Source organism: Equus przewalskii, chromosome 31 (genome assembly GCF_037783145.1).
Source record: "Equus przewalskii isolate Varuska chromosome 31, EquPr2, whole genome shotgun sequence".
NCBI classification, from domain to species: Eukaryota; Metazoa; Chordata; class Mammalia; order Perissodactyla; family Equidae; genus Equus; species Equus przewalskii.
In genome coordinates, this window is record NC_091861.1 from 27,554,688 (window position 1) to 27,578,765 (window position 24,078).

At 41.9% G+C, this 24,078-nt stretch overlaps 1 protein-coding gene across 7 annotated transcripts in view; it reads left to right on the forward strand.

Annotated features, from left to right (window-relative positions):
* NR5A2 (nuclear receptor subfamily 5 group A member 2) overlaps positions 1 to 19,953 on the forward strand; it is a 131,783-nt gene extending 111,830 nt beyond the window's left edge. For all 7 annotated transcript variants that reach the window (XM_008539655.2, XM_070602013.1, XM_008539657.2 and 4 more), the window contains exon 7: positions 16,709 to 19,953. In XM_008539655.2, the coding sequence (XP_008537877.2) occupies positions 16,709 to 16,956 (248 nt within the window). In that variant the 3' untranslated portion in view covers positions 16,957 to 19,953. The remainder of the gene's footprint in view (positions 1 to 16,708) is intronic.
* The last annotated feature ends 4,125 nt before the right edge of the window (positions 19,954 to 24,078 follow it).

Below are 24,078 nucleotides of genomic sequence, written 5' to 3' on the forward strand. Positions count from 1 at the left end.
TGTGGGAATATTCGCCGGGACACCCTGAGGCTCCTGTGAAGCGTATTTGGTGTTTTGTCTAATGTCCCTGATAATTACGTTTGAAAATCCCCGGGAGACGGTAATGGCTCTGCGGCACCCTGGGCTGTGGGAATGTCCGTGGCCCTGAGCGCTCCCTCAGGAAAGGCACAGTGAAGGGGCCACGGCAGCTCAGAGTGTTATTAACTCTATTCCCTTTGTCTTACAAGAGCTGCCCTCCGTAGAAGCTGGCTGACCCTTCAGGCTCAGGAAGGGCCATATCTGAGCTCTCCTTTAGAATGGCACTGGGTGGCCTCAAGGATGGAGATGTTTCATCTTCAACCAAGTCATCACTGCAGGAAGATGAAATAACTAATGGTACTTTACAAGCCAGCCACTGCCCTACCTCATGGTTGTGACTGTTAAAATACAGTTGAGAGGAGGAAACGGAGACACAGAGTAGTTTCCTCACTACAAGGTCAGTTGGCCAGTGTAGTGTTCACAGATTGAAAATCTTCTCTTCTCATTCTCCCCAGCTCTGGAAATGCAAAGATCAGTAATTCCCCTAATAATCAAGAGTCAGCTATAATACAACCACAAGACAAGAACATTTTCCAACTCTTACATTAATGATATCTGGGTGTGACAGGTATGGTGACCCCACGGTCTTAGTTCCCTTCCTGTACACAGCTTAGAATTGAGCGCAGCATTTAATAAAACAAACATGATGCAGGTATAAGATCCATTAGTATCACTACCATCCCTGTCCAGTAAAATCCGCAATTACACACACACACAAAGGAAAGCTTCCTTTGCAAAATGTTTCAAACTCTTACAAGTTCTTAGACTAATCTTTCCTGTTATTTTCTCTGCCACATGGTTAAACAAATACAAAACAAATGGGTGATATGGATTTCCTGTCTTTCACATACACACACATATCCCTGAGCAATTGAATGAATTATTAATTTATGTCCAAAAAGTTGATAAGTATTTGGCTTTAATGATCTTGTTGGGTAACCAGTTTCCCTCCCCTCTTGCTTCTTCACCCCAAAGACCTCTCTTTTCTTTTACAGTCCAGGTGATTCAGAGGAAGCATTGGTCAGCGGAATGATTTTTTTCCTTCGTTTCAACCTCTGATCTTACTGAGCAGAATTTTAGTAAGCTAAGGGAAATGCTGGAATGTTAAGTAATAAGGATGTCTAGCTCTTAAAGAGTAGTTTTGTTTTAACTCAGTAAACTAAAAAAACCTTGGATATTTAGCACAGACTATATAAGTAACGGTTCTCATATGGGCATAAAGTTGCAGGAATTTTATGAGTATATGTTCTGCTTTCACTTGTACTAAAAAGTATCATCACAAAGTACAATAAACCTCACTAATTCAGAACAATTAAACTTGGCACCAAAAAGCTGAATTTACATGTACTTGAAGAAATATGCAGTTTTAGTGACCTCAATCCAACGCTTTCTCTAAAGGAATGTAGTTAGCACAGTGGGAAACAATTAAAGGGATTTGGGAGCATCATTGCAACATTAAAATACCTAGTTTTCCTCCCAATTCTGTCATTAGTTTATTGTGTATCTTGCTCAGAAAAGATGATACCAGAGCCGCCAGAAGGGTTGGGAGAAGTTAGATACAGTAGATGAAAGGGCTTTGATAAAAGTTTAAAGAATTAAGCAAATATTATATTCTCAGAAATTGTAACAAACAATAAGCCTACATTTCATAAAATACCTTATAAAAGGTCTTTAATGTTTACAAATTGGAATTTAATATAGATGACACATTAATAATACTCTTAATTCCCTGAATTTCTGCTTCTGCAGCTGGTTTTAGATAGAATTTACTTCTTATGAGTTAGATACCCAGAGTATGAAACAGAAAGGCATTCTTTCAACCTCCTATCAGAAACAAAACCCAAATACAGTGTCTGAATTAGCATGGAGTTCAAGTCGCTGAGTCTTAATTAATGAACCAATAGTGAACACTGTAGAACATTGGCGTAGCGTTTTCCATATGCCATATTTCTTGCTGCTTGGGAGGTAAAATTTCCCACCCTGTTATGCATCTTTGTATTGACTTGACCATAATGAGTTTCATTCTTTTAAAATGATCAATACTTATTTTTTCAAGTGACAAGTACATTACGTTCACATCTTGGTTTCAAACTTCTAATGAAATGAGTGTGATGAAAACTGAGACCCAGGGTGGCCACCGTTCTCCGGTTGTTCAAGTTCATTCACATCCAGTCATAGCCCTCCTTAGGCTGTATGGAAGCCAACGCCTTGTCAAGATCTCCTCCCAGGGCCACGTCACCCTGGGGAATTCGGGCTGGGAACACAGCAGGAGAGTGGAGACCACATCTATGTCTTTCTGGCACCAGAAAGTCCTCCCATTTCATGGCCTTGGTGCCAGAGAGTTCAACAAAAGATTTTATGAGGTTTCCTCCCTGATCAACTGTGGGCATTGAGGTATGAATCATACAAGTTGTATAAAATAAACTGATTATTTTGTAGAGATTGTCAAATGCCTTTTTTCAACAATTCCATTTTGAAGAGATTTTTAAAGAGCGTTCTGCTGCTCTTTAGTTTGATGTAAATGTCTTTTCCCCATGGTACCCCACTCTCTTCTGGTCCCTGTCCCTTTTCTGCATGAGCTGATATACCTTGCTGTTCTCCAAGACCCAGAGGATAGAAAACAAGAGGCTCTAACCAGCCTTCTCTGGGAACAAAGCCCAACAGGAAGCTGCTCCTGGCAATGCAACTGCACTGTGGCCCGTGGACCAACATGAGTGGTTTAAAAGAAAAGGATTTCTTTCAAATGCTGAATTATGAAGGAGTATTGATTGTATGGGCAAGACTATCCAGAAGACTTTATCTTTTGTCTTCTAGACTAACTATATCATGGAGAAATGTTTCAAGTCAACTATTTATTTCGACTATAGCACCTTGTGTACTAAATGTACATTTATATTCTCAAAATGTTACTTTTTTTTTCCTCTTAGAAATAATCTCTCAGCAGGTCAGTATTGGAGAGCACTAGCAAAACTGAGTAAGGTGAGCTGATCTGGGCTCTTAGCCCCACTCGCACGAAATAATATTTTAATTGGCTAAGCTAATATTTGATCCAAGTTCATAAAAGTTTGAAATCAAATAATTAAATGCAAATTCAGTCTTCATCGCAAAGACGCTAAGAATGCCTTTAAGCTAATATTTTTAACAAGAGCTGTTGGACAGCGCTCTCTTGTAAATTTTATCATACCTGAGGCGGTTTTCCTCGTTCGATTAGCTGGAAAGCTGAATTTATCCCGAGGCAAACCAGACATCTAGGACAGGCTAAATTCAACAACTGGAGCTTAAATTTGGCTTAATATATCCCCACTTGGATCTGCCTGTTTAATTCTCTTTCATATGATAACGCTGGTTTATTCAGAGTCTTGACTTGCCACCTGAACAAACCAAACCTCAAATCTTATTCGAAGAGAATAAGAAAACTTTGCAAAAACCATGAAATTTCCTGAATGGAAACCAAATGCAAACTTAGGGTTCAAAAACTGTCTGAGGACGTGACTACAAGAATGGAATGGAGAACTGCTCTCTGAGGAAGGGCTGCTTTTTATGGACGTGGAGGTTTCCTATTCTGAGGGGACATATGGTCTTTAGACAAGATAAGGAGTGGACCCCGGAGCCCGGCCAGCCGGCCTGGGCAGCTGCCATCCTGAGTCTCATATGCACTTAAAATGCTGCCTCTTTTGTCAAACTTTGTATTCATTTGCCCTTAGTGTTAAGTCGATTTGACACACAACTTTATTTGAAATTTAGGGGTAAAGCAGGAAATTGCCTCGTTCTGTGCCCCCTTTAAATTCTGTTTCACAGCTTAAAATATTCAATTGAGTCCCAGCCAGAGATGAGATTTTGCCTTTCAGTGTCCGTGCATCTGTATGTGGTTTCACCATCCTCTGACACACGGAGGTTGATATAACAGACAATCTTTTTTTTTTATTTAATTTTTTTTGAGTTAATGATAGGTTACAATCTTGTGAAATTTCACTTGCGTATTATTGTCTGTCAGTCGTGTTGTAGGTGCACCCCTCCACCCTTTGTGCCCACCCCCCACCCCTCCTTTCCCCTGGTAGCCACTAATCTGTTCTCTTTGTCTGCATTTTTAAATTCCTCATATGAGTGGAGTCATACAGAGATTGCCCTTCTCTATCTGGCTTATTTTACTCAACGTAATTCTCTCACGGTCCATCTCTGTTATTGCAAATGGTATGATTTTGTTCTTTTTTACAGCTGAGTAGTATTCCATTGTATATATATACCACATCTTTATACAGTCATCTGTTGATGGGCACTTAGGTTGCTTCCATGTCTTGGCTATTGTAAATAGTGCTGCAGTGAACATTGGGGTGCATGGGACTTTTGGAATTGCTGGCTTCAAGCTCTTTGGATAAATACCCAGTAGTGGGATAGCAGGATGGTAGGGTAGTTCTATTTTTAATTTTTGAGGAATCTCCATACTGTTTTCCATAGTGGCTGCATCAGTTTGCATTCCCACCAGCAGTGTATGAGGGTTCCTTTTTCTCCACAACCTCTCCAACATTTGTTACTATTTGTTTTAGTTATTTTTGTCATTCTAATGGGTGTAAGGTGATATCTTAGTGTAGTTTTGGTTTGTATTTCCCTGATGCACAGCGATGATGAACATCTCTTCATGTGCCTATTGGCCATCTGTATATCTTCTTTGGAGAAATGTCTGTTCCTGTCTCCTGCCCATTTTTTGATCGGATTGTTTGATTTTTTTGTTGTTGAGTTGTGTGAGTTCTTTATATATTATGGATATTAACCCTTTGTCGGATCTATGACTTGCAAATATTTTTTCCCAGTTAGTGGGTTGTTTTTTTGTTTCACTCCTGTTTTCCTTTGCCTTGAAGAAGCTCTTTAGTCTGATGAAGTCCCATTTGTTTATTCTTTCTATTGTTTCCCTTGTCTGAGAAGACATGGTGTCCAAAAAGATCCTTTTAATGCTGATGTCAAAGATATAACAGATAATCTCAAAACCCATTTTGGATAGCCTTCCTTCCTCATTTTTATCCTTAAGAACTCAGGAAAACCAATTGCAAATTCATACATAGAAGGAAAACGTGGATGTTCTTTGTCAGCTGATGTGGTCCCTAATATGACACACAGCCCCCCAATGGGTCTTTCTCAACATATTGAGACTACCACTTCATAACATCAGACCAATCAAATGTTTTCCCTTCTCCTATTCATTGAACTCAGTTTCTTCAATTTTGAATCAGATTATACTTTTTCTAGAGATAAATTATAGGAAATGTGTTCCACTGTTGTGTATGAAATTGGATATGACTTTAACAAGGTGGGAACTTTAAAACTGCTCAGAGTCTCGCAGCTGGAACTATTGGCAGATAGAACAGACTCACCATATTCTTAGGAAATTAATTTGCATATGCTTTATATATTCCTGGGAGCTTAATTCAAATGAGCCAGTTTAATAGGGCATGAATTAGGTGTCTTTTCTGGGTGTGGTGCTATACTTGGGCTGTGTGGGAAATAACAAACAGAGAGAGTGCGGTCCAGTGGGGGAAGCAGAGCAGAGGCTGGAAGATCAAGAACACTTGACAAGGAAGACACAATTGGAAGTATTTGGAAGATCTTCCAGACAGAGCAAGGGGCAGACGGATGAATGAATTAACATGGAAATCTATTAATATAGTCTTTCATTCAGCAGGTATGAAACGGGTTGCCACTCCGTCCAGGCACCGTTGTGGGCCTGGGGAAGGTAGGGTGTCCATTCATAAGGTAGAGACATCCTTGTCCTCACAGCTGACAGTCAGGTAACCACATGACACCCCATGCCCTGTGCCATGGGCAAATGGAATGTGCTACACAATCAACAGAGATGAGGTCAGGGAAGGTTTCCTGGAGGCAGGGATGTCTGTGCTGAGGCCTGGGGGATATTGACTCAATAGTTGGTATGGGAAAAACTGGAGAAGGAGCAGGCTCTGAAAATGGAGCTTGAGCTCAGTTTTAGACACTGTGAGTTTGAGACGCACACTAGCCTTTCAGGTAGCGATGCCCAGTAAGCAGTTGTAGCTCCAGAACCTGATAAAGGCAAAACCTGCGGCCTTCAGCGTGAGTCAGGGAGTGAGCTGGTGCAGGGGGCAGAGCATGGCAAGGTAAAATGCTCTACATATAGCAAAGTCCAAAGGGTTCTAGAAAAACAGACAGGCTTGGCACTGCAGTCAAAGCTCCCGGCCAAAATTCCTTTTTTGAATCTGTTTCCCAAGAAAGCACAATACATAATGGAGTTTGTGCTTTTTGCTTACTGTTATAAAACAATTCTATGCGTAACAAAAATAAAATCTGCCATGAATTTGATATGGAAGAATAGCAGCGTGTCAAAGGCGAAAGAAAAAGGAAGAAAAGATTTTGGTTTAGGGCAAAGCAGCATTTAATCAGGAAATTTATTCCTTCGTTCCTCATGTATTTATTGAGGATCTTCTTTGGACTGAGTACTGGCCTAGGGGCCAGGATGTGGCTGCAAGTGAGACCGGCTCCCTGCCTTCACAGCTTTCGTTCTTGTGAGGGTGGCAGGCAGTTTTAAAAATTAGACAAACAAGTGTATAATGTAAACTCAGTCCAACAAGCAACAATGAGAATATACAGTTTAGGGATATAAGGCACAAGGAGACACAAAATGGATCGTGTCACTCTGGGGCACCAAGAATCATTCATGGAAGGAATCCGGTTAACGTGAAGGGTGTTGATAGTGTTCTGTATCTTCAGAGCGGCGGATTCACAGGTGTTCATTAGATGATGTTTTAAAACTTACATATACATTCCATTTTTAAATTTTTCATTGTGATAAAAGACACATAACAAAATTTATCATCTTAACCATTGTTTAGTGTTCAGGTCAGGAGTGTTAAGCACATTCACCTTGCTGTCCAACCCATCTCGAGAACTCTTTTCATCTGGCAAAACTGAGACTCTGAACCTATTAAACAAAAACTCCCATTTCCCTCCTCCCTCAGCCCCGGCAACCGCCATTCTCCTTTCTGCCTCTGTGAATTGGACTACTCTAGATACTTCTTACAAGTGGAGTCATACAGGATATGTCTTCTTGTGACTGGCATGTTTCATTTAGCACAATGTCCTCAAGGTTCATCCACATAGTAGCACGTGTCAGAATTTCCCTCCTTCTTAAGGTCACACGATATTCCACTGTATGTATACCACATTTTGTTTATCAGCTCATCCATCAATGGACACTTAGGGTGCTTCCATCTTTTGCCTATTGTGAACAATGCTGCTATGAACATGGGTATACAAATATCTCTTCAATACATTACATATATTTTTAAAGACAAAAAAGGCAGAGTAAGGGGACAGAGGGTGACTTAGGAGTTAGGCAGAGTGTTTTGAGAAAGGGTGATCAACAAAGTCTTCTTTGAGTAAGTGATATTTGAGCAGAGACTGGAGTGAAGCTGCAAGAGCGGAGGAACCATCCAGAATGCAGGGATAGCAAGAGCGAAGGTCTTAAAGCAGAAACAAGTGTAGTGTATTGAAGAAGAGCAAGAAGACCGTGTGTCCAGGGAGGAGTGAGGCAGAGGGATGAGGTCTCAGCGTTAGAGGGTCCGAGCGTATATATCATATTGAGAATTCTATGATGGATCATGTGATGAAGACACATGACCATCATAGGCAAGAGATTTCAGTTTTATTCTGAGAAGGAAATGTATGTAAACTCATGGAATATTGTTTTGTTCAAAGTATTTAAGTGATACCATTTGTATTGAGTTCTATATTCTGTGTACGCACAGGAAAGAAATCTGACATGTTAGCACACAGGAGCTCACTTTGAAACGTCTGCAAGCTGCGGATCTATACATGTAGAAGCTACATTGTTCCCTGTACAGGAGGGGGCTGCTTCATCTAAATGAACTCAGTTGCCATTTTCCTATGGTACATTGTATCAAATCATAGCTATTTACTAAGCAAAGTTTGAAATAATTTGTAATTCAGGCCAAAAACCATCTTGGAGAACTGAAGTAATATCCAGACAGTTGAGTAAAAAAGCAGATGAGGAGCAAATGGGGTGAAGGCAGAGCAATGCTTGTGCCTGTTTGCTGATAACAGGAACCCAGTCCCTTCCTTTCAAAACTTTGATTCATAATGACACAGTTGTGGACCATTAGGGCTGCAGGTGACGAGAGAGATCTTCAAATCCAATCCTTGCAGTTCACAGGTGAGGAAAGCCGAGGCCCTAAATACTGATCTGCTCATAATGGCACAGCTAGAAGCAGAATTAGGATGAGAAATCAGGACATTTAATGAGTGAGGAATGTTCTTTCCCACTGGGAAAAAATTCTGCTGCCTCTATAGGGATTGCATACTATGAACACAAAATTGACAAGACGGCAGACACCTCTGCAGGTGACATTCTTTATGCAACGATATTTCCTGAGCCCGAACTTTTCTGTCAACTACGCTAGACACTGGATTAGTAGCATTTTGTCCGAGCGTCATAGATGTTTGGGAAAATCGGGCTTCAAAATTAATAAAACAGAGTGGAAAGTCTTTAACCGAAACGTAAGACTTGATCGTGTTTTCTGGATTGTTCTTTGTTTTTTTGTTTTTTTTTTTTTAAGATTTTATTTTTCCTTTTTCTCCCCAAAGCCCCCCGGTACATAGTTGTGTATTCTTCGTTGTGGGTCCTTCTAGTTGTGGCATGTGGGACGCTGCCTCAGCGTGGTCTGATGAGCAGTGCCATGTCCGCGCCCAGGATTCGAACCAACGAAACACTGGGCCGCCTGCCCCGGAGTGCGCGAACTTAACCACTCGGCCATGGGGCCAGCCCCTCTGGATTGTTCTTTGTGATTGAGAATGGGATAACCCTGAAAGTATGCATTCTCCCTGCCATTCATTTTGGAAAACTGCAACATCAGAGATTCTGTTTAATCCAGAAACTTCATGGCAGAGAAAAGGATCAGGTTTCTGTTTAGGAAGATCACCTTCCTGATGCGTATTGGAAGCAGATAAAATCTCCGCATTTTATCAGTAAAATTAGAAGAAAAATAATGCCTCGTGAGTATACAATACTTGTATATTTTTTAAAGTTTACTCATAATGAAGGTACCATTTTACTTTTAAGTGATCCTAAGCAATAAGATAGTTATTTCCCCCATTTTGCAGATGGAAAAACAGGCTGAGAAGGATCGAATGTCTTGCTCGACAGGGCTGGTCGATGAAACTGGATCGGACCGCCATTCCCTTTGAACATTGTTATGGTCCCACTAGATCAAGTGGTTTTCAAACTTTTTAAATCAGCAGAACCCTTTTTTCTAAACTCTGTAAATAAAGCGGGCAAAAGTGGAGAAACTTGTTTCTTAGCCGTGGCACCTGTACAGTCCAAACGGAAGGGGCCCGGGTAGGAATTGCCCAGAAAGGCCCCCGTGAAGTCACCCTGTGACACTACACTGTACTCGGTCTCGGCCGTGACAACTATTTATAATAATGATCTGTGGCATTTAAGATGTTAAAGTGTCTTTGAAATCATCAAAGATTAAGGTGTGTTAGTTGCCAATATAAATGTCAATGGTATATTATTTCATTCAAATTCTCTGAAAGCTGTTCATTCAAGTATTATGAGACCTTTTAGAAAACGAACTCTCTGATTATCCAGCACCTCCCGTTCTCTGACCCCAGCAGGCGGCAGAAACTTGCGGGCTATGACACAGGGGAGAAAGCTCTAGGACTTGAAGGTCATGACTCTACAGGGTTCGGGTCCCAGTTCTGCCAGAGGGGGATCTGGTGGTGGACTCAAGGCCTTCAGGGTGGGGTAGCTTATTCCAATTCAGGATCTGCCTCTTACTAGTTGAGTAAGTGGGGTTACTCAGCCCCTATAATTGTCAGTTTCTTTATCTGGAAAATGAGAATAACAGTACCTTCCCTGTAAGATCCTTAACAGTATTAAATGAGAAACCATATGTAAAAAATCCTTTGCACATTGACTAGTGTGCATGGTAAATGTTAGGTCTTCCCTTGTTCCCTAGGTCTGTCTTACTTTGAGCTCTCAGAAAAGCTATTTAATCTCTCTGAGTCTTAATTTCATAATACCTATAATACCTTCTCAAGATAGAATCCTTTACAAGTTAGTCTCTCCAGAACCCCACATTGGGCCCCTTCTCTTCTCTCTCTACACATTCTCATCCATCATCCATCATCTGTCCACTGCTGAGTCCCAAATCTACACCAACAGCCCAGGCCTCGCTGCTGAAATCTAGGCCTTTATTTCCAGCCATGTCCTCTCCATGTCTCCCGAATGTCCCACATGCTCCTTAAACTCAACATGGCTATACATAGACCCACTACACATTGCACCTCCAGTCTGCTCTTCTGCTTCTTGCCAAACACCCAGAATTCATCCAGGACCTTCTCTCCTACTCTCCATCACTCCAGGGTCAGCGAGTCCTGTCGAGTCAGCCATCTTGATGCCTTTCACGTCCATCCCCGTGGCCCACCGTATTTCTCACCTGTATTCCTGTGACAGTCTCCTCTTGGTCTCCCTTCGTGAGTCTGCTCCCCTCTCACCCTCCCCACACACCAGTCCCTTCCCCACACTGTGGTGAAGTCCTCTCTCTGAATTGGAAAGCTCACCATTTCCTTCTTTCTTAAAATCTTTCAAGTGCTTCTGTACTGTTTTCAGAGCAAAATTCAGACTGCGTCTGGCATGCAGTGCCCTTCACAGCCTGAAACCTTATGGCCTGTCCTGATCTGGCTCCCCTGTTCTCCTTCTCCATGGAGTTAAGCTGTTTCATCGTGTATGAAGGGACCCCCCATTCTCTCTGTCTCTGAGGCTTGGTTTTCGGAACGCGGTTTGCAGGGCTGCCTTTTCTCCCATGTGTTTCTCGGCTCACTGTGCCTCATTTTTCAAAAATCCCTCAGATGTCACCTCCCCTGGGAATCCTTCCTGTCCCCCAGGCCCTGGGATAGGTGCCCATCCTGTGTGTGCCCAAGGCACCCACTGCTTATCTCTGTCACGTTAAATAAACGACTTGACACACAGACTGTGTCTCTTCTTCCTGTATCTTCACACGTGGCCCAGGGCTGTCAGACTCAGTGAATGAATGAATTCATATACTGTATAGACATGAAGGTATGAAAGAGACATAATGCTTGTTAGAGTGCTGTGTGAATTACAAAGCACCAATCAGTTGTAAGGGCTCGCTATTTCCGTCTGCATAAATAAGACATATGCTCTATGTCCACATTTTTACACTAATTTCCTGCCAGAGACTTGCGTTTTCTTGTTAGCAATTTGTATATGAAGGCACCAAATTATATCTAGTTGCCAAAAATAGCTCTTGGGTTAATAAGCATACACACATACACTTTTGTCAAGGACTTATCAGTGATGAATTTAAAATCTTGAGTTTCAAGTTTTGTTGGAAACAGGATAAAATCCAATCTTTGACATCAGCACTGAAAATATCCTGTCCTCCCACCTCCATGCCCTGAACAGCCGTCCCTCTGCATTGAGTGAACTTTGTTCATAGGCAAAGAACTGGCATGTTGCTCTCCAAATGTTCTTACAAAATTATTTATACGACTTATTTAAAAAATTAATTTCTTGCAAAATTCAGTTTCTTTCTCCTTTTCAGGCTTATCAAAGGAAAGGGTCTTCTGAGGACCAATTGTCATCTTTCCAAAAGCTTCAAGGAAAAGAAGTGTTCTCTAGGCACAAAACGATGCCTCTTTTCCCCACTTTTATATCTCTTAAAGGGCAAGATGAGAGGGTTTTTCCCCACATGTGGGAAATTAACAGAGAGCTAGCTCCTCAGCAGAAAGCTCACTTCATTTGTACTTCCTGGCCCCCCAACCCCCTTGCTCAGCAAAGGACCCATCCCGAACGGGCACATTTACAGGCTGTGCCACGTGGCAGGTACAGGCTGTGCCAGGAGGCAGAAATCAGTATCTTCATCATCAGAGAGAGCCTGGATGCTGGGCAGGACTGAAAAGCCAGCACTGTAATATATTCAAGAAGACCTAAGGGTTTACTTTCCAATAAGGATGGAAAAAAGTCTGAGCATCCCGCTGTGAGCTTATCGTAATGCTGCTTCATATAAAAAGTTGGTAATTAGTCCCTGAGTGAATAAAGTAGAATAGATGATAAGAGATTGATACTTAGAGGAGAAGCACAAAATGCTTTGCCAGTCATCAAAATTTAAAGGCTGTACAGAAAGGGTTGGGGACGCCTCTGTCTGTTTACATACCATTTCCAGCTCAGAATTTGTAATGATAGGGTTCATTAGCTTGTGTTTTTAAATTGTATTAAAATGAAGCTTACATAAATTTCAAAGGAGCACATCGAGTGCCAAATGCAGGAGCATAAAACGCCACAGAAGAACTGCTGGGGATTTGGGTCTGCTCTCAACCTGGGCTCCCCCAGCTGGGTCTTTCACTAAAATCCAAATGTGAGGCAATGCCATTTCCTATGGGAACTGGACGGCACAGCTCAAAAACGTATATTTCTGAGGACTCCAGCACATGTACTAATTTGTCCAGATTTCATTTTCTCATATAATTTAATATCAATTCACTCATGGATTTCTGGTGTCACAGACCGTAGCTGAGTTAAGACTCCCAGGTGTGCAAGCCCCCATTCATTACTTAATGTGAACTCAGGCTGGATTTGTAGTAGGGACATCCTAGAGAAAATGGTTACGATTTTAAATGTATTTCGTGTTTAAATTTTCATGAAAGGGCATGAATTAGCGTAAAAACAAATTCCATGACTACTGTGGGAGTACACTTAAATTTCCAGACTCTTCCTAAAAGGTAAATAGAAGTGAACTATAAACAGTTTCAAATTAGAAGAATAAAATTGGCTTATAAGATAGTTAAGAGTTAATGTAATAGGTCATTTCACAATTATATCAGTCTTGGACAAATATACCAGTAATATTTTATTTGGAGTATTCTCTGGGGATGCCTTGACTAATTTATAGTCCTCACCCCAGGATGCTTGCCATCCACAGAGGGAAATGGACACTTAGGAAAGAAAAGCAAACTGCAGTGAGAGGAACACAGAGCTGAAAATGGAGCCAGCCCACAGGGCAATGATCCAGGAACCACTTGGTCAGTCAGTGAGAATAATTCAAAGTCTTTTTCTTTCTTTTCTCCTCTTTTTTTAACCTTAGAGCTTAAACAGCAGGATCACTGCCACCAAATTACATATTGCCTGTATAGACAGAGAAACAAAATGGACATTCAGTAAATAAGTATCTTTGGGGCAGTTAGCAGGATAACTTTTCTTATATTTAATGATAAATTCATAGAAATACCTTAATGGGATAATTCATTCAGTCATGTGAATTCAACTCTGATGAACTTCAGAGAAAAATTGCATATATGGCCAGAGTATGAGAAACCTGGACATTTTCCTTCAGAAGGAAAATTGCATCTATTTTTAAACTTGGGCGAAAGGTGCCAGTTTGGACTAGTGTTCTTAGAAATCATCCAGCAAATGCTGATCTGAAGACTTCAAAGTGATCATTCTGTAATAATAATAAGTGAATAAACCAGAACTTATGATCTAGTCTTAATATTTTATGTTAGTAGTTTTTTTCTTAGCAGAGCAGCATAATTTATCACAGAAGGTTGAAACTAGTTCTCAAAAAATACATTTATCAAAAAAAGAAAGTTTCAAAAACAACTTTCTAAAAAGACTATTCTTCATTTATCTTGCATTTTATACTGTGCGAATTCCTACACCCTCCCTATTAATCTCTGTGACTATTGTTAGTTTTTCTCGCTTGTGAGAATATCTTTCATTGTAGCATAACCTAATCCTCCATTTCAAGTGTTTTTTTTTTTTCTATAATTGTGTTTAAGTAACTATAACACTGGAAGTTTTTTGTTTTCTTTTTTCAACTTCCCAGTTGTATGTAAAAGAGAAAGCTAAATTCCGTCTCCTATAACTTGGGTAGAGAGTAAAGAGAAGCAGCATGGAGAAATTTGTCAGAATTCAGATGAACTATTTTAAATGATGTTGGCTCTCTGCTGTGATACTGGATGAAGGACCCATCTCCGTAAGAGTGTGAGCCTTTGAAAGTATAACTCTGGGTGGCAGTGGACAAACCTAATAGGAATGCAGATTTTTCTGGCATGTACCACATATTGAAGGTCTTTCCAATTGTTTACATTTGGTAATTTTGAACCAAATGTAACCAATAATTTTTAAATAGTTTAAAAGAATTTTTTAAATGTTTTAAATAAGATAGGTGGAAAATGCTGTATTAACTGTAAAGTCCATGTGTAAAATGTCAGGTGGACAACAACTTGGCTGCCAGGTTTGGTCTTTTTTTTTTTTTTTTTTTTTTGAGGAAGATTAGCCCTGAGCTAACATCTGCCAGTCCTCCTCTTTTTTTTTTTTTTTTTTTTAAGATTTTATTATTTCCTTTTTCTCCCCAAAGCCCCCCGGTACATAGTTGTGTATTCTTCGTTGTGGGTTCTTCTAGTTGTGGCACATGGGACGCTGCCTCAGCGTGGTCTGATGAGCAGTGCCATGTCCACGCCCAGGATTCGAACCAACGAAACACTGGGCCGCCTGCCCCGGAGAGCGAGAACTTAACCACTTGGCCACGGGGCCAGCTCCCCAGTCCTCCTCTTTTTGCTGAGGAAGACTGGCCCTGAGCTAACATCCATGCCCATCTTCCTCTACTTTATATGTGGGATGGCTACCACAGCATGGCTTTTTGCCAAGTGGTGCCCAAGTCTGCACCCGGGATCCAAACCGGTGAACCCCGGGCCGCCGAGAAGCAGAACGTGCGCGAACTTAACCACTGCGCCCCGGGCTGGCCCCTGGCTGCCAGTTTAAATGCCACAAGAAGATGCAGGGCTCCCAGTAGGGTAGCGTTTGTCTGTTGGTACATCTCATCAACAAGTAATCAGATGCTTTTAATGCTCCCATCCCACTTTGCAATAGATGTGAGAGCCCACACTCGTACTATATATCCACTTCAGCACTGACTCCTCACTGTTTTTAATTTGGGGCAGAGACTTAAGGATGGAAGGGGGGGAGCATGTTTTATGGCTCAAAATGTAAACGCTGAAATCATCCTGGACACATTTCAACAGCAAATGTAAGGCAACCTTATTGTCAAAGCATTTAAAGATACCGAAATGGACTTGCACACACGTACAGGCTAAGTTCAAGAGCATAGAGTGCCAAAAATATTGATATGAGTTACTATGATGACTGTTAACTGAGTTTAGTACATTTAACCTTTTCATCCCAGTCTTACGTGGTTTTCTTCAAAATTGTTCTTATTTATTTTTGTCCAATTAGGAAATAAACTTGGGGTGGAAAGTGGCTGCATCTGTTTACCTTCTGAGCACGGGTGTGTGTAAACACACACGTGCATCTATATATTTTTTCCAGAGGCTTCTATCTGCATAGTGGATAAAAGTTATACTGTTAACATAAATAAACTCCAGAAGAGAAATTCCCACATAACCATTTGCCTTGCTCATTATCTGTGTGTGTGTGTGTCTGTCTGTCATTTTTTGACTCTGTTTCCCTCTTATTCAATATTTATAAGGACCTCTGGGGCAGATGCCTTAAAACGACTGGATGGGGGCCAGCCCCGTGGCTGAGTGGTGAAGTTCGAGCGCTCTGCTTTGGCAGCCCGGGGTTCGGATCCTGGGCACAGACATGGTACCGCTCCTCAAGCCATGCTGAGATGGCATCCCACATGCCACAACTAGAAGGACCCAGAACTAAAAATACACAACTGTGTACCGGGGGGCTTTGGAGAGAAAAAGAAAAAAAAATAAAATCTTTAAATAAATAAATAAATAAATAAAACACGACTGGATGGTCAACAGGAGGTAGGCTGAGGGAATTGTCTATGTCCATCTCCTCTATCTGAGTGACCCAGGACCGGAAGAAAAAAGCAAAGTATCAGACAAGAGACACCACATTCAGGGTTAAAGGGCACCAGCCAATCCTGGCTTGTGTTCTGCCTAAAGGACAAGGCTTTCATTTGATAAAGATCATTAGCCACCGAGATATATATTTTAGAGAGTTCCCAGTATCGAATCTTCCGTTGGCAGTCACTGGAGTGTACCAGATGGTTCATTAGCATAGGCTAGACTAGTCAAAGGCTTTCAGAATCATTTAGAAAATGTCAAACAGAAACAAGAACCCTGTCACTTTTTATTAGAATTAACTACATCATGCCCTGGACACAGATTTCACCTTGGGTCAGAAAAATTAATACAGAATGATATGAATTGTGTAATATACTGGGTTAAGATAGGTCTTTCTCTGGGGACTCATTTGCTGGCAATATATTATGATCCCTCTACTTTAGGAATCCTCAAACCTTTCCTTTTGTAAGATATGAAAAGAGTTGACCTTGCGCAAAATCCATTGGTGTCTAATTGATTTGAGGTATATGCAGAATTTCAACAAGACATTCTTCAAAAGCTCTTTTGTGATCATTTTCCCAGGAAGCTTGGTGAGTGGGGCTTACTGAATATTCAGCAGCATATGAAGTATGCTTTATGTCAGGGGGAAAATACATCCATTAATTGAACACACGGCTGTAGTAAACAGGAACTAAAATGCCATTGAAATAGTGTGCTTATTTCTTTTTTCTTTTTTTTCTGAATCCAGATGTCAAAAACCTTGAGAACTTCCAGCTGGTAGAAGGTGTCCAGGAACAAGTCAATGCCGCCCTGCTGGACTACACCATGTGCAACTACCCACAGCAAACAGAGAAATTTGGGCAGCTCCTTCTTCGACTACCTGAAATCCGGGCCATCAGCATGCAGGCTGAGGAGTACCTCTACTACAAGCACCTGAACGGGGACGTGCCCTACAATAACCTCCTCATTGAAATGTTGCATGCAAAGAGAGCTTAAGTCACAACCCGCAGGAGCCCTGCTTTCAAAACAAAAAGAGATTGGTGGGGGTGGGAGGGGAGAAGAACAGGAGGAAAGAAAGAAAACAAAAATACTCTGAACTGCTCCAAGCAACACTAATTAAAAACTTGGTTTAAAGATATTGAATTTAAAAAGGCATAATAATCCAATACTTAGTAGCAAATAAGTGATGTATCAGGGTATTTGTATTGCAACTGTGAATCGAAGTCTTCACATCCCCAGAGGAGTCCATGCAAAGGACACTGTAATGGAGTGGACTGAACTCGCCGGGGAATACCAGTGCCGCGTCCGAACGGGAATGGACGAAACGATTCTTGTATATTTAAACTGATCTCCGCTGTGAAGAAATTTAGCAACTGATCTGTGTTATTAATTAGGCTCTGACAGCGGGGGATTTGAGCTTACAGAATTCCTCCACGGTAAAGCGGAACGGAAACAATTCTCCAGATCCATCAGCTGGACCTATAATAGCCTGTCCCTCTTCCTTTCGAGGACCCAGCACCTTCTGTCCTGTGATCGCGGAATCTGTGCTAAGGACTTGTGCTGTGCCACACCCACTCGTAGCTCCACCAAATTACGAAAAGCCTAATTTTGAATGTCTGTGTCTTAGACTTGCAAACAGCTAATAAGAGCAGTCTATTAATCTGTTAGCTTGCCATTTTAAATATGTTCTGGTTTGTTTTGTCATGTGTTCACAATGTTAAAAAAGCAGGCAGTATCCCTCTTCTGACCTTCTAGAAGCGTTAATTAATATTAGGGAAATGACTACAAACTTTCAAAGCAGACGCTCCATAGCTCAAGCAAGCCAGACCTTGTTTCTGCTACTGTTACTGAAATGCGGCTTTGGCATTGCTGGATTTCATAAAAAATAAAACATGAACCATATTTTGCTAGGCTGTCAGATAGTCACAGTTCTAAGTAGTTAAAAACCAAACCAAAGCATGCTAAGCTATGCAAAAAGACGGGAAAGGATGAGCTGATAAATTGAGTGACTCGAGGTTCGTTCTTGTTACAATTGAACATCCCCTATACGTAAATGGAAACAGTGATTTTTACATGTGGCCTGGAAAGACATTAAAGTAATTCAAATCTTCCCCAGAAGGGAAAGGAAGAGAGTGATACTGACCTTTCTAAGTCATAGACCAAAGTCTGCTACAGAACAAATATTGGAGGACAAAGAATTGCAAACAAGTTCTCCAGGAGACACTATCAGTATTATTAACATGCAGTGCCACAGATATGGAGATCTTGCCTTATTTCACAATTCTAAAAGGTAGCTGTGCAGATGTGGATCAACATTTATTTCAAATAAAGTATTAATAAAGTCCAATAAAACATAGTGTTTACATTCTTTAGGTCCTGTGGGGGAGGGGAGACTATGATATTACAAAATTTAAAAAAGCAGTAATTTCCTTAATGTTATTTTTCTGATCGGTAATTATTTTTAACAGTCCTTAATTATTGTATGTCGTGAGACACTAAAATCAAAAATGGGAATCTCATTTTAGACTTTAATTTTCTTTGAGATTATTGGCGGCACAATCACTTTATAGAAACTGTAAAAATAGAATATCTCCTGGTCCCTTAATTTTTTTCACAAAAGTTTCTGGCTTTTGAATAGTTTATTTATATTGTATATCATAGTTTCAACTGTAGACAATTATGATGCTAATTTATTGTTCCTTGGTTTCCCCTTTGTATAAGATATCGCCAAGATGGAAGAAACCAAATATATGTGTTTATTGTAGCATGTCTTCAAGTTAGCGGAACATAGTTCAGGGGCAGAGAAGGGTCTTAATGAATTAAAATCATTCACTTGATTAAATGTCTGTAAATCTTCATAATTCTGACTGTAGTTTATTTAATATCTATTGTAAATTATGTGACTTGTAGCTTCCTCTGTTTTCAAGTGAATTTACCAAGGGCGGAGTCTTACCTGGTTTTCCTTTCCTAGCGTTGTAAGTTGTATACCAAAGATATTAGTTATTACTTCTGTGTATACAAAGAGGATTATTTTATAATTTTCCTTAGTCACCTCTAATACTTGTCCACATGAAGGGTACCCATTAGCTAAGCTGAGCGTCCACAGCTCATGCAGAGCCTCAGCCGCCTGTGTAATCGTCATGGCTCAGAGGACAATGAAAAACAGCTGGTCAGCCAAGTCCATACGCAAAGCATGAAATCGAATGGCAGCCTCATGGCTCTCCTCAGTTAGAGACCAAGTTGGATAGAAGACACATGGAGAGAAATGGTGTCAACAGTTAAAGAAATGGTTCCATCATGTATGTGGAACACGGATGGAGGCAACTATGAAAATTGGGGGATAGTTATTAGGAGGGTCTTTAACATTGCAAAAAAAAACCCAAAATACATTGATTCTGAAAGTCCCTGTTTTTTTATTTTAAGTATACAGTACTCCCCACTAAATATTAAACCTAAAAAACATTAGATATTGGTATGTTGTTAAGCTAGTAAATGACATCATGAGAACAGTTAGGAAGATGGGCAACACAGAGAGTTAACCCACCCTGCTGGTGACATCAAGGACAGAAGCTGATGAACAAGAATGCTCCACAGCCAGCATCTGTGACCCGTCCAAAGTTGGCCAGTGAAATTTCTCGTGCTCATTATTAACTAGTTTGTAAGTAGACATTTACTTAGCAACTACCTTATCAATTACAGGATTTATTAGTAAAAGCAGACTCAACTGGAAAGGTTTTTGGCTTAGCTTTGTTTATTATCGTTGGTCTGTGTAAACAGACAAACTGTAATGTCTGAATATTTGTATTACATATCTTCTGCAGCTACCTGGGATCTGAGTCCATGCAATGTTTAAAGTGTGAAGTCGGTTACTTGTTGACGTTTCCTTCCTGTGTCAGTGAAATACATATTGTCATGTCAGTTCTTGCCAGGAATTTCTCAACAAAATGGAATTTTTTTTCAGTATTTCAATAAATATTGATATGCCCAGCCTGATCATTTTTAAAAGTTTTTATGCTGTCCTCATTCGATGGGATACTAAAGCTTCTAAGTAATTAAAATACTTGACTAGGAATGGAGTCAGAAGAAATCCACACGAATACACTTCCTTCTCTAGATATTTCGTAGAGTGGCCCATTGTCCTTCGTTGGATACTTGAAGCATGAAACTCAATCTGTGCATTATAGCTCTACACGTGAAATAAAACAGTTTGTATCATTTCCTGTTGTAACTGATTGACAGAAAAGTTTTACAGTATCTCTTTCGCACAGTTCACTGTGCCCTCATAAGTTTCCCAAGTGCTTTATTCCTCAGTTCATCCTCAGAACAACTCCATGAGGTCTGACCATCCTCATCTTAAAGCTTCCTGCTCAGAGCCGTACTCTAGTCAGTGGGCGAGCAGGATTTGAACCCAAGCAGTTTGGCTCCAGGATCCACTCTCTTAAACACTACGCCATCCCTCTTCTAAACCAGGTGACACTTAGGATATGCTTCCGAAGGAAAAGATATTAGAGAAAATCAGGCATCAAGTCCCCACTGGGTACACAAATATCAATAACTTAGAAACATACAAGCCTATACACTTTCTGGAGTTTAACCCTAGAAAGTAACATGTCTGTGTTCTAGAAATTAGCCTTCTTCAGTACCATTGAGCCTTCAGAGACGTTTAAAGCAAGAAACAAAACCCGCTACTTCAAGATTCCTTTTGGAAATTAATAATTAACCTCTATGACAAAATAGTGCAAGAGTCACAAAACGCAACTGTAGCCACAAAGGGCTTACGAAACGTGGCGAGCCAGCCCTCACCCTTTCCTACCTGCTCTTCCCATCCCACCCCACCAAGCTAAGCAGGAGTCAGCATCCCTCTGCCAAGCAGACACTGATTTTTGTTAGGGTCCTGAAAAAGATAACAAGGAATCAGATGCAAAAGACCACACTGGGGGTCTCGTAGATGACGGAACTAAGATTTTTAAGCAACTAAATAGTGGCCTACAAAACACATGTCTGTAATCAACCTCTTACTAGGAAGAACTTTAAAAAGAAAATTGCTCTGACTGACATTCCGTGGAATATGATTTATATATATACATATATATATACACACATATCCTGATTTAATTGAACTATGACTTACATACAGACAAATATACGGTTTGATAAATTTTCACATATGTATATACCCAGGTAATCACACAGGGCAAGCAAGATATGGAACATAATTGTTTTCGTGTTTTTATAAGTGGTTATATACACTTTGACAAAATTGGTGGAAAGGGACTTTCTCTAAGGCCCAGTCCAGCAGGCAGCAGAGGTCATTCTGATGACAGCAGGGGCCTCACCTCCATCCCTTAAAGTGACACTCACAAAGTTGCTAAATCCATCAGCACGAGGCAGCCCCCAGGAAAAAAAAATGGCTCATGCGGATGTTCATTTGATTGTTATATTTGACATTCACAATAACTTTGAAGAGGTTTGTACCTTTAATTAAGTTTGACGTTCGGTTCGAAGCCATCTCTGATGTATATTTTTATGAGAAACATGTGGAGCGTTTGTTCAACGTAACGCAGGTCAGAATGGTCCGATACTTAGCGATCTTGACATTTCCCTAGAATAATAAAGACCAATTTTCCTGAACGCTGAACAGGAAGCGTATAGTTGAGTCACTCAAAATAAATATTCTTGCAGTACTTTAACCATTTCACATAGGCATTTGTTTTATGTTAAGTTGGGAATTAATGATTCGGTGACTCATATCGGGCTGTGATTGTGGTTTTGCTTGTGAAAAAGCTAAGAACCAATCTATGAAAAATTGCATGTTTAATTGTTGCTAGAAAGGAGGAAACAGGCAAAGGGGGAGTCATTGGACTAACAGCTCAGGATGCCCGAGGTGAGTCTGACCCTAAACAGCCAAGAAACCAGTCGACTCCGAGAGTGAGGGCGGGCTCTCCACGCTCCTCTCCTGAGCCGGGACCAGCGTGGGTCACACCCAGCGCGGCCCCAAGAGGCGTTCGAATCCCAGGCCAGCCTCCCCGAGACACTAGATCCGAGACTGTCCTCGGGACCACATCAGTCAGAAAGAGCCCAGAGGAGACGGGAGTCGTCCCGCCAAGGAGACCAGTTGACACCTGATCTGCATCAAACTGTTGCACTTCTTGCCTCACCTGATCCACCAGCAGCCCGGCCTCGGCAGGCTCCATCGACCCGCCCCTCAGGATGAAGCCCAGCCCCTCGAGTTCTGATTGGGCCAGGGCCTCCCGGCGCTTGAGTGACAGGAAGTGAAGCCCCTCCGGATTCCCCACGACTTGGGCCACTGCTACCTGGGGCTCCTGGCCAGCTCTCTTCATGCGCCTTCGTGCATCTCTCTCTCTGTCTGTGTCTGTCTGTCTCTCTGTCTGTCTCTCTGTCTCCGTCTCTCTCTCACTCTGTCTCTCTCTCTCTCAGGCCCTGGCGTTTCCTGCCTGAAATTATGGAAAAGCCTCCGGGCAGGCCTCCGGGCATCAATCTCAACCCACTCCGACCCTCCCTTCATATGGCCCTCAGCAGCATCTTCCTACACCGGAGCTGATCAGGTCGCTCCTTCGCTTACGGTGCTCTGATGCCTACCATCTTCCAGAAAAAATTCCACCCCCAACGTGGCACCCCAGCCCTTTCACAGTGCAGCCTCTGCCTGCCCTCCCAGCCTCCGCACCCGACACACACCAATTACACCCAGCTACTCGCTGCCCCAAACAGAGCCTGCACTTTCCTGCCTCTGAGCTTTCCCACCTGTTCCCCAAGGACCTGGCAGACTCTGGCCGGAAACCTTCGTGGCGGCCCCTCCGCCTCCAGTTCGCCCTATCAGAGTCAGAAACCCGATTTCTGGGCCCCAGCCCTCTGCTGTGAATCATGCTGTGTCTCATTGTGTTTGTTTCCTTGGCCCCTCTAAACTGTGAACCTAGTGACCAGGGCAGTGGCCCAGTGCCTGGCACAGAGCGGGCACAGCACACGATTTCCACAAAAGAATGAAAGATGTTGCTCCCTGTTTGTCTCCTTGACTTGGACCTTGGACATCTTAACGGGGCAAGGCTGGAGGAACCCAGTGCTTGTCTGCCGTGCTCGTCTGCCCCAAACGCAGCATCACAAGTGAGTTTCACGTTTCCTTCGGGGGTGATTCACAGGTGTGACTGCATGTCAGCTCCCGTCCTGAGCATGCGGTTAATCTGAAGAACCGGGCAGTGAGAATGTGGTTCCCCTCCTGAGGCGGGGTGCTCAGCATGACTTTGCACCTTCTGAAGAAAGAGCTGCACAGGGGTTAGAACTGTGCCTTGCGGCCCCAGGAAGTAGAAACCAGTAAAAGTAAAAATAGGTAGATATTACGGGGAGAAAGATTTGGGCACAATATGAAGAAAAAAAGTGTCTAGCAATCAAGGCTGTCCAAAAATGAATGCAACTCTATTACAGGCTGATGATTTCCCAGGAACTGTTCCACCTAAGGCTGGAGTTGACAGCATGGGATGGCTGGGTGACCTCTAATGACCTTCAAGAACTGACAGTCCAAGATTCCAACGTGGTCATCCAAACAGAACGGTCCAAAACTTCATATAGGACCTACCTCCTCCCTCCGGGGAAAACGTGCCCACGCCTTTGGGGTCTGCTAGCGTGGAGGGATACTGACAGGCAAGGCTCAGACACCGCCAGAAACCAAAATGTGTCAGAGAGGAATTTACAAAGCTCATTTCAGTGTGTATGTACTCGAGGGAGCGGCAAACTCGTCAGACAGACTCATCCTTACAAATAGACAGAAGCTAATATTCTGAAAAATGATGAGTTGACTTTTTGAAAACTTCTATTCGTTCCTTCCACACTCCCTCTCCAGCATCTGCTGTGTGGTGGGAGGCAGCTCATGGCAGTGGAGGTGCTGGTTCCCCTGCATATACCTCCTCTGTTGGGTGCAAATGCCCTGTGGTTAGATAAGGCGATCTAAGACAATCTCGGATTTTCGCTGTCCCAGCCCTCCCTCAACGCTCTCCCGGCCATCTGACGACAGGGAGCAAATCAAAGAGGTTGCACTGGAGAAAACTGTGGCATCCATAACAATGTCTTAACTGAAGGCAAAACAATTTGCTTATTAATCAAATCTTT